The following is an 11,267-nucleotide window of genomic DNA, read 5'->3' as shown; positions in this document are numbered from 1 at the left end:
CTCCTCCTACTCCTCCTATGTCAGTTTACTTCTCTGATTCTCTTGACTTTTTCATCCTACTCGTCGTGTTCACTCGCCGAGGAAATGTGTTGTTGAACCAACATCGTAAAAGAAATTCTTTCGTCGAGCTAAATGAACTTGATATATCGAGCGAAAAAATGTTGAAAAGAACCATGATACCTAATGTATGTGTACACGCATACGATACAATGTAAACAAACACATTCGCAAGAATCGTTTTTCTAGAACAATTAGGCAAGTTGATAACATTTAATATTGATATTTTAACATTAGATTTAACACTATCCAACGACTTTACCGTAGGATACTCGAGGTGAACGGGAAACTCGTTGTTGGAGCTAACAAAAACGATCTGACGAGACTCTTAGCTGTCGCACCGGACGCGGCACAGATCGTAGTATTACGAAAAGGCGAGTCACTCGCTGCACTGCGGACACTTAGATCCGATAACTTAAGACTGACGCATAGAATCGGATATCTCGAGGAACAAGTTAGGGATTTACTAGCACCGAGCAGAGCCGAACTTCGTGCGACAGATTTGTCATTGACCGGTCAAGAACATGTTCAGGTATCTTAAATTACTCCGTCCAAGCATTATGAAAAATTATAGAAAGAAAATAATCTCTCGGTTTTGTTCGATTATTTGTAGGTTTTTCAAAAAGGTCCTCAAGTAACGGCGCTAGTCGCTAATTTATCCAGTCCTAAGATTAGAAATCCAACGGAATTAAGACAAAGTTTGCCAACCATGAGAAGCAGACAGAACGATCATGGTAGACACTTTACCACATCGAGGAGTCCCAAGGAGAATGATTTCTTTTCCGACGGGGTGTCTTATAGTCATCAGAAGCCAAGGAATCGGCAGAAACATCAAGCTTTTCCATTAGCCAGATCAACAGCTAGTCTTGATTGCAAACAGACACAATCTCAATTACAGCGTAGAAGATTGGCTACGATCGAGTCAGGAATGGAAAGTCGGAAAAGTCAACAGTTGCAGACTTTGGAGTTTGATTCCGAACCTACTTATTATCGTCAGGTATTATTATCACTTTTCATTATTGTTTTTTTTCTTTTTTCTTTTCTTTTGTATTCTTTTGTTAAACGATTAAAAAAAACATAATAGTGATCTTTTAACGGGACTATATAGTAGCATGATTTTTACGATCTTCTTAGGACTCTCAATCGCGTGTATCCGAAAATTCAGAAATTCTGAGCACGTACAGTTCGCAAGAAACTAAAATTCGACCGGCACCACCTAAAAAACCACTCAGGCTTTCTCTTCATCGCGCGGCGAGTCTTCAATCTGTCGAAAGTGCACCGCCTGCGGCAGCGACTCTTCACGAAAGCTCTCGTAAATCGTCCAAGAGGAACCACCGCGGTGAGCTACCTTCCGTGGAAAAGAGTTCAACGATGGAAGGAAATCAAGAGACAAACCACAGAATACAGGAAATGCAACTTGATCTTTCACAGCAACCGCCACCACCGTCAAGGACGCCTTCCAGAGCGGAATCTTGCCAGAATGCCTTACGGTGGCCTTCGCCAAAGCCACGATCACATTTGGCTTCTGTATCAACGGAAAAATGGTGTTGAGTGTATTGAAATAAACACTAGACGAAATATCTAAGAAGAAGATAGAAATACTCAATGAATTGTGACTTGTCGTTCACATATTTTACTTATGATTAGAAGTAGAATGTATTTCATCAATATGTATAGAATCTCTCGAAGACAACGAAAAGATTACGTTGACTCAAAGTGATATTTTTATAAGTGCACGAATAATACAAGAATTTAATTTATCATCTCAGATGACTCCAGATATTATTTACTTGGATATCTCCAAAGTAACGGTTTTAACAAACCAACAAAAGTTTTTTGGAAGCCCTTATTCACATCCCTCATCAAAAATTTAATATTATATATATATATATATATATATATATATATATATATATATATTAACACACGCACACACACACATGCACACATACATATACATATATATCAAACCAATTATCTTAGCGTTGAATATAATCAAAAAAATGGCAACGTTACGTTTCAGGTATGTCATATAAATCATATCAAATTTACATATTTGCTATTTGAATCTTAGACACTTTTCTGCACTGTTTTGTAAAATATCATTGTTCGGAGAAGAGGAACAAGAGCAGCTGTAAATCATCAAAGTACAACCTTCGGGAATCTTAAGCAAGAACGTATAAATGCAACGAGCGTGGCAGGTGGCTCCGTACGGTGAGTTTTCCGAATACTTCATCATTATATACTCGTAGGTATATATATATATATATATATATATATATATATATATATATATATATACACGCACGCTCATACGTATATATATAGATATAGACGTTTATATTCGCCTATCCTCTGCCAGCAGAAAATCGTCACTACCACCACCACCACGGGCACCGTCTCACCACCAATAGTACCACTGTCGTTGCTACATTTACCACCACCACCATCATCACTATCACTACCATCACCACTGCTAGTACCCCATCTAGTAGCAGCAGCACCAGCAACAACGAGGAAGGGTGGTTATGGCAGAATCTCCATCCCTCGACTGTGTTCTACCCCTTCTCTATTTCTCGTCCTTTCCCTCTCTCTCTCTCTCTCTCTCTCTCTCTCTCTCTCTCTCTCTCTCTCTTTCTCTTTACTTCTCGACTCGCCCCTCTACAACAGACGTACGGCAACCCCGGCGTTCAGTGCTGGCGCTTCCTCCGTACAAGTCGTGTTGCGAGTCTGGACCAGCAGTCTCTATCTTTCTCTCTCGAATTCGGTCGGTAGTGTGATTTTTGCAGTGAATATTTTCTTATTTCTTTTTTCGTATTTTTTTTTAGTAATTGTTCTTCTCCTCCCCCCTTTCTCTTTCGCTCTCTTTTATTCTATATTTCTGTTTCTCTTCTTTTCTCTTTTCTTTTGTTGACAAAAGAGAGAGAGAGAGAGAGAAAGAGAGAGAGATTAAAGAGAGAGAAAAGAAAGGGAGTAACATTGGTCACGTCGAAACAGTGAATCATCGGTGCTCTATCTCTTTCTCTCCTTTGTGATCCTTTCAACGTTAACGAGCTACTACCTCCTCTTCTTCCGTTTTTACCCACGATCTTGAAGCTTTCTACGGATTCATAGGAATGGTTAACAACGAGGACACTAACTCTCTCTTTCTCTTTTTCTCCTATACAGTCTTATATTTTCTACACTGACTTCCTATACTCTCTCTCTCTCTCTCTCTCTCTCTCTCTCGCTCTCTCTCTCTCTCTCTCTCTCTCTCTCTCTCTCTCTCTCTTTGTCTGTCTCTCTCTAATTCTCTATGGAATTCTTTGACCTTCATCGTTTTTATAGAAAGGAACATTCGTGAAATAGATCACCAGGAATATGCGCAACACCTCGAAAGTAACGAAAGGTAAGCTTTGATTTTTATCTTTCTTTCATTCTCTATCTATCTATTCATCTCTCATTCTTTGATAAAGCTTCGATTTTTTTTCTTCAATCATTTTTTTGTCCCCTTACACGAATATGTCTGTATTTAATAATATTCGAAGCAACACGTTACTCACGTTTTCCTTAATTTTCTCCAAATAGAGTTACATTTTTCCTTAGGGATTTTCCTTCGAAATCAATAATTTTTCTTCTTTAGTCAGGAAACTTGGTCGAGTCGTTCCAACTTTGTCATTTTTTCTGTTTATTTTTTTATTGTTTTTTCTTCTTTTATATCTTTTCTCTTCTTCTTTATTCCGCCGAGATGAATTGCAAGCTCCGACAAAGTTTTTCTCGAAGAAATAACACCTCGCAAAGTTATACTTTGGAATTATTGACGAAAAAATAATTTAATTCCAAAGTTTTTATATATATCGCTGTGTGTGTGCATTGTGTGGATGGGTGTAAAGGTGGAATAAAAAATTTCGTAAAATACATAAAAATTTTGATCGGTCTTGCTACTTTTTTTATTTTTCTATATAAATTCATCATATTTAAATCATCCGAATGGATAAACTCCATTTTCGTTTCTTTATCGACTGCTATCTTTCCTTTAGATGCTTTACGATATCGTAACAACATCGTAACGTAATTTTGATGATAGGATGTAGCAGCATAATTTAGAAATGTTCGATACCGACTTAAGTCGTATCGTAAAAAGAATAAAATCATATAACAAATTTATACATAGAATAGAGCAAAGGAAAGTGTAATCGTAAATCGATGAAAAGTTTGCTTTTGATAAGACGAGATAACTATTTTCTTAGATTTGAAGAAAGCAATAAATTGTAGTACGTTTTTCTACTTCAATGATTCCCTTTCAAAGATTTCCTTTCACCTTCAGAGTCAACTTTTCATGAAATCTTGAAAATTTTCTTTTCTACTTTTCTACAGTCCATTTTCCTAAGCGAGTTATATATAACATATAGCAATATATATACACATATATATATATGTGTGTGTATGTATATATATTATATAAGCGCGTATATCTATGTACATATCTAAAAAATTTACATAATATTACTGAGAAGAGAAGATAGAAAAGTACCCAATCTTGTTCTTGTCGTTTACTTGCTCTCATTCTCGTCAAAAATATATATGGGAATTTGTATTAAAAAGCGAACGTTTCAAAGGCGAAAAGTTGGTTAAGAAAGTTTAGTTTCCAGTAAAAGAGAGACTATAGTAATAGTAATAGTAAAGTGAAGTTTAATTTTGAATGCACAATGATAATAACAGAAAAGAAAAGAAAAAACGGTCAGAGAGATTTAATAATCAAGATATTCTGAGAATAAAAATGAAGTTGCCTCTTTTTCTTTCTTTATCTGTCCCTACCTTTTTTTTTTCATCTTTTTTCATTTTCTTTTTGCGATTCGTTTTCATTTTTTTTTTCTTCAACTTTTTCTGTTTCATTTCTTTCCTTATCATTTTTTACTTCGGATGGAGAATTTCATATACGACGTAACTAAATAGAGTAGTTTTTATCATAAGTTCTCACGCATTTTCGAGTCGTAATATGTTATTTTCATTCTTAAGAGATGCTATTATAATTTGTATTATTTAAATGTGAGAGAGACACGCGATCGATTATTACGCGATACCAGTTGCGTTTATTATTACAAACGCGGAAGTTTCTTGAACGCTCGAACGATCCAGAATTGTTCGATTATTTATATTTGCGTTCTTTATTTCAAGATAAATAAAAAAAGTTAGTGTAAATTGAATTAGTTTCTCTATCACGCTTTATCGCAATTTTTTTTTCCTTTTTTAATAGAACGATGGCTCGATTTTATGTCGTAATATTAGAGAGAAAAAATAAAAAAGAAAATATATAATCGATAGTTAGAAAGTTTGTCATATCGAATAACTGATCACGTCACTTAGCAAAGTTGTAGAACTTTAGACGAAGTTTAGAATGGAGAGAACGTACAATACAATACATATTTACTCGTGTTCGATATTTTTACAGAATCTTGTTGTCACTTATAACACGATATTCTCTTCAATAATATTTTATCTTTATATCCGTCCATTGTAGTATATCCAACCGGAACGTCCATTTATAAATGATACGAATTAATGCGAAACACTATTTATCTATTATTATACTGCATAATGCAAAATTTCATTTGCTTCTTTTTAATCCTTTTGGATAAGTGAGGAGCATTTTTCTTTTCCGACAGGTACAGGTGACATTAATTCGAGGAATCAATTTGTTGCATTGCTCCGATTAAATCGGGATCACTCTAGAAAACGAGTTACTTATTATTTACACGTTCAGTTTATTTTTACATTATGAATCAGATCGAACGGATTATATTCACTAACTGGATAAAAGTCAATGTTCGATTGAACGCCTAAGCATATCAGAACGTTGCACTTGTTTTCGTATAACTATCGTTAATTCTATCGTTTCGTCTTGTCAGACATTCAAGAATAGCATTTGATTCATGAATACTCTTTGAGTCAGTCGTCTCTCTCTCTCTCTCTCTCTCTCTCTCTCTCTCTCTCTCTCTCTCTTTTTCTCCCTTTGGAACATTTACCAATTATCATTTGCTTTAGTGCAGACTGAAAATATTTATATTTTCTTTCTTTTCTTCCCAATTGAATAATTCTCCAAATATTGAAATTATCGAGAAAACGAAAAAATAAAAAAATTCGATATTTGACTTATTTATCTCTATTTTGTTTTCCTTTCTCTTATTTTGATGGTTATTATTTCCATATATTTCATGTTTGATCACGTGCATATGACTTATGAGTAGTAATTTATTCTAGTTATTATCAGCGAGGAAATGCCATAAAGTTTCGTAAAACGCAACTGAATGTATTATTTCCTACCAGTTAGTAGTATAACTGATGATGATAGGCCATCATAACGGCTTATTATTATTTTTGTTAGGGCTCGCGTTTTTCGGAGAATTTGCGACCGATCATTTTTCTCTCTTCCTCGCGTCTTATTAGTCTTATTAGTCTTTACCGTGAAACCTCGTAAAAATTTTTTAAGATATATCACGGTCGATAATAATAAAAGTCGTCCTTGAGAAGTTCTCGTTAGAGATAATGCACACAAAAAAGGGTTCATCATGAAAAAGAACAATTTATTTTACAGAATGATTAAGAGTAATAACGCTAAGTCGAGTGTAATAGCTTTAGTGAGAATTTTCTCTTCGATATTAATCACAGAAAATAAAGAGAAAAAAAGATAAAAGCCAACAAATAACAGACAAACAAAAGAGAGGAGTATCGATTCTATACATGTATATATATTTCGTTCAACGCGTCGTATATATATATATATATATATATATATATATATATATATATATATATATTCTCCGTCCTAATTAATCCATCAAAGCGCTTAACGTTCCGCGAATCGAAGGGATATCGTATAATGTGTACTTATAATTGATTTTCGAGACTTTGGGCTCGAGTCAGCTCTATAAAAAAATAAGCGGACAGTGTTTATCGGGTAGGATCTTTTGTACGTCACGTGTGACGTGTGCCATACATTTCTATCAGACGATTTATACTTCGCAGTACGAACATGAATTCTCTAATGGAAGAGACGAAAGAATAAATGCTTATGCGTAACGTCGACAAAACTTCGAATCGAGGCCATCCAAGCAAAACCAAAACAATATTGCCCTAAGTTTATATACCTTCGTACTGTATAGATATACATTTATATCTTTGCCACGTTTACATGCCTACACACTGTTTCCACTCTCACAGGCAGCTAAATGTGCTAGCAGATAAACAAATGTAACTCGTTAACATTGAATGCACCCCTCTCTCTCTCTCTCTCTCTCTCTCTCACTCTCTCTCACTCTCTCTCTCTCTCTCTCTTTCTCTTTCTCTCTCTCTCTCTCTCTCTCTCTCTCTCTCTCTCTCTCCCTCTCTCTACTCACTCGATCCCACATCGTCCGAATCTAAAGTTGGAACATTCGCAGAGTCCCGAGTCTACGAGCTTTTCGATTGGCTGTTGACGATTCTTGTCGTCGGTTACTGCAATAGCCCGTTGCATTTTATCGGTACTAATTTTTGCATTATACCGGTTAGATTTATATCTTCTCATAAACTTTAGATAATAGACTTAATTTACGAGTTATCGTTCGATCCAGATTCGACGCACTATGCGACGCAAATACGATATTATCTCAAATTTCCGCAGACCGAGTTTATGTTGGCTAAAACGCTAAATGTTTACGAGCATCGTTCACGATTGCAATACAAAAAACGTAATTGACAGAATCGTATGATTATTATACCTTTCGTATGACGAAATACTTTAAATTATATCTCGGCAAGAATGTCATATATTCATAATAAAAACAACGAGGATCGATCGCGTAAAATTTTGTTCTGATGAACGAGATAGCAATAGTAACGTGTAATATAATCTCGACGTAAGATCTAATTTCAATGATCGAGTTTCAATTGAAAAGATCTTCTAACGTTAGTATAATCTAATCATCGTTTTGAGACCTGGATTCGGCTATCAAACGTAGTAAACCCCCACGTATGCAACTAGCGCTGAACTGACGCGTGCGCATTTCGTTTAACGCGTCGTAAACATCGAAGAGAGGGAGATGAGAGGCGAGTGCGCACGCGCGCCGTATTAGACACCGACGAGGGGAGAGGCTCGTCTCATTTCCCTTTCGACCGCAACCGTGTTAACACGTTGGAGCCGATCGTCCGACATATTCTTTTGATCTTCATTATTTTTAACTGTCGTTAATTATTTAATATATACTTACACGTTTGATATTATCGATCCGAAAAAAGTATATAAAGGATATTAGTAATGCATAAATAATCATAATGACTTTCTCATTATTAATGAAGAAAGATTAGAAGATGCGATTATTTAAAATTGAAACCTTTTATAATATGTATTATTGATATCTGTACATATACCCTTTGTCTTGTACAAGTTTACTGACGTAGACTGGCCTAGATGTCGCACGCCATTTATACGTATATAACTACTCAACGATGGGGCGAGGTCGTACACTTCGAGAGAACGTGGATATTACCGAGATACATGTCGGCTGATGTTCTTATACTGATATGCACCGAGCATGTTCATGTTCTTCAACCAAAGTAAATCGATAGTATCGATCCCTCGCATATGCTGTATGAAATGTATTTCATGAAAATGCATGCTCAATGAATTAAACCTTTCTCGGAAGACACGTAACTTATTCCAATGCAATCGACAGTATCCCTTGAACGTCTTTACTTCGAGGTTACACGAAAATAAATTTTGGAAAGTTCATTATCTTCATATTCTCAACGGCATCTAATAATTTCTCATCTATCGGTTATCGATCAATAAGTCTTTAATACTTTAGATGTCTTCATTTTTAACGTTTCGTTAAAACGATAAGGCCAACCCTTCGCAATACTCGATTTTCAATATTCCACTGTTTCAAATAAGAGAGACCCTTGCAGTAGCGACAAAGTGGCTACCGATTTTTTTTTTTACCAAGCGAACTTTCAGTTCATTGATATCGGATTTTGACGCGATCTTTCGCCCGATATTTCATCGTACTGCATGTAAACGTCAAAGCTCTCTCTCTCTCTCTCTCCTTTTCCCTCGTTTCTCATCCTCTACACCTACGTCACAAGTCAACGGGAATAAAAAAAAGCTTGCTAGGAGAGCACCGATCTTTTTTGACTATAAAGAAAAAGTCTTAGAAAGGAGAGATTTTAAAGAAATGTTATTCGGTAAACAACTTGTTCGTAATTTTATTGTGTTAACTGTGTAATTCGATAATTGTCAAAAGAGGGGTGTAAAAAGAAAGAGGGAAAGAGTAACAGATGGCGAAGACGGTGCGCAGGCTATCGAATTCGCACGTAATGCGGTATTCCTTTCTCAAGTTCAACGCGGTTAACTCGCATTGCGAGCACGAATACGAAGACGGAGAGAGAAGTACCTGGGGCTCGATGTTGCTTTGGCATGATGTGACGTCAACTGAGACGGGTACGATACACGAACTAGGCCAGTGCGACTGACGGCATGTCGTAGAAATTTGGTATAACCTTCCGAGCACATTTCAAATCACAACAGTTTGCCTGGGGGAGAATTAATTAGCAATAGGATTAATTTTATAATTACTAACAGGTATCTCAATGTTCCCGATAATGAAGGATAATGTCTCAACAAAATTTCGTATCTCGATTATTATCGAATTAATTAAAATTGAATTAATTTAATGAACATGTAGGTATTTTCGATATGTAGGTATGCAGTTATATACGAAATTCAATTATGTCGAAAAGAACAATTTCTTAAAGTGTTTCGATCGATCAACATGTATGCAAATGCCAAATATAAAAATAGACGGTAACGTTGGGGACTAAAAACAGGTTCATTAGAGTTAATGACTCCACGTTTCACACCGGCTAGTTGAGAAGTCTATTGTTATGTCTACATATCGTCCATTAATAATATCAAGTCAGTGCCAGATACTTGCTTCGAGGGAATTAGCAAACGTTCAAGTCCGTCTATCTTTCACAACCATCTCTCTCTCTCTCTCTCTCTCTCTCTCTCTCTCTCTCTCTCTCTCTCTCTCTCTCTCTCTCTCTCTCTCTCTCTCTCTCTCTCTTTCTTTCTCTGTCTCGACTTTGATAACCCAAAAGTTCGACGTAATCCCTGTTATCTCCATTAACTCGAGTGAAATTTTCACTCCCTTTTTGTGAGCGGCTCGTCGCATTTTCCTCGACCTATTTTCCGATTGAGAGGGAAACAGAAAGGAGAAAAATAAAAAAAGTAGCCGACGAAGGACGTTCCGGTTTTTGAAATGACTATCTTTTACAAAGATACAAAAGTGAGAAAATTTGTAATCGTTGATGGCGCACACACACGCACAAACAAAATGTACGAAGTTATATATCTATAAGCAATATATTTGTGCATCTCACGACAAGTTATTTATACGATTCGGTTAATACCGAGATTCAATAGTTTTCTATAGAATGAATATTATAAAAATTTGTGTAGACACGAGTAATAAAACAAAATAAGAAATGTGACACGCGAAATGTTGTCTGAAAGTCAAGATAGTTCTCTCGAGGGAACCAAAAAAAAAAAGAATATATATATATATATAAACAAAGAAAAAGGAAAAGTATGAGAAACGCGTTTGACGCATATCGCGTAATTTGACGTCGCACGAGCTCACCGTGATAGGTCGTCGTTCGTAGGACGTTTAATTAAAATTCTTTGGGTTCGCAGCCCCCGGCGAAGACACGAGAACAACGACGAAGCTATCAGCCTTCCCCATTCCCACCTTCTCTTCGTTCTCATCTTCCCTTCTGCGAGAAGGAAAGGCTGTCACATTGCCGGGACACGAGTGAACCATGTTCCAGGAAAGCTCGTGGCATCTCGAGGATTCCGATTATGAGCTAACGGACAGAGTGACTTGGTGCGATTCCGCGAGATAGACCTTAGCTTCTTCTTTAACGGATACCTTTATATATACACGTATATGTAGCTGTGAACCGGCATACGCCTACGACCGAAGATATCTACAGAAGTACTGTGAGATCCTGTCTGTAGGGATACGCGGTCCATATCCGGCCCGCCATCTTGGCGGCATGGTCCTTTGGGCCAGTATACTATTCCTGCAGGGAGCTGGCCTCGCGGGTGAGTCTTTTCAACATTTTTCTGTACTCGTTTATTTCTTTAATTATTTACTTACTTATCTATGAAAGAGAAAAAAAAAGTATACATAAGA

The 11,267-nt window shown here is 36.4% G+C and overlaps 2 protein-coding genes and 1 long non-coding RNA gene across 10 annotated transcripts in view; 2 read left to right on the top strand and 1 right to left on the bottom strand.

Moving 5' to 3' along the window:
- LOC124430896 overlaps nt 1-1,825 on the top strand; it is a 14,528-nt gene extending 12,703 nt beyond the window's left edge. For all 3 annotated transcript variants that reach the window (XM_046978108.1, XM_046978106.1, XM_046978107.1), the window contains 3 exons: nt 325-589; nt 671-1,054; nt 1,192-1,825. In XM_046978108.1, the coding sequence (XP_046834064.1) occupies nt 325-589; nt 671-1,054; nt 1,192-1,608 (1,066 nt within the window). In that variant the 3' untranslated portion in view covers nt 1,609-1,825. The remainder of the gene's footprint in view (nt 1-324; nt 590-670; nt 1,055-1,191) is intronic.
- The window catches only part of LOC124430900, an 11,747-nt gene extending 1,089 nt beyond the window's left edge, over nt 1-10,658 (bottom strand). Inside the window, exon 1 of the long non-coding RNA XR_006943874.1 lies at nt 7,185-10,658. This is a non-coding gene — a long non-coding RNA (uncharacterized LOC124430900). The remainder of the gene's footprint in view (nt 1-7,184) is intronic.
- LOC124430897 overlaps nt 2,431-11,267 on the top strand; it is a 27,091-nt gene continuing 18,254 nt past the window's right edge. Inside the window, exons 1-4 of one of the 6 annotated variants that reach the window (XM_046978114.1) lie at nt 2,431-2,824; nt 3,385-3,445; nt 10,766-10,955; nt 11,025-11,176. In XM_046978114.1, coding sequence (XP_046834070.1) covers nt 10,891-10,955; nt 11,025-11,176 — 217 coding nt within the window. In that variant the 5' untranslated portion in view covers nt 2,431-2,824; nt 3,385-3,445; nt 10,766-10,890. Of the gene's footprint in view, nt 2,825-2,905; nt 3,177-3,384; nt 3,446-10,765; nt 10,956-11,024; nt 11,177-11,267 lie in introns of those variants that run through there. The other 5 variants (XM_046978109.1, XM_046978111.1, XM_046978110.1 and 2 more) reach the window with 5 other exon arrangements.

The sequence above is a fragment of the Vespa crabro genome, chromosome 19 (assembly GCF_910589235.1).
Source record: "Vespa crabro chromosome 19, iyVesCrab1.2, whole genome shotgun sequence".
Lineage (NCBI taxonomy): Eukaryota > Metazoa > Arthropoda > Insecta > Hymenoptera > Vespidae > Vespa > Vespa crabro.
This window is presented reverse-complemented; position numbering and strand designations above follow the sequence as displayed.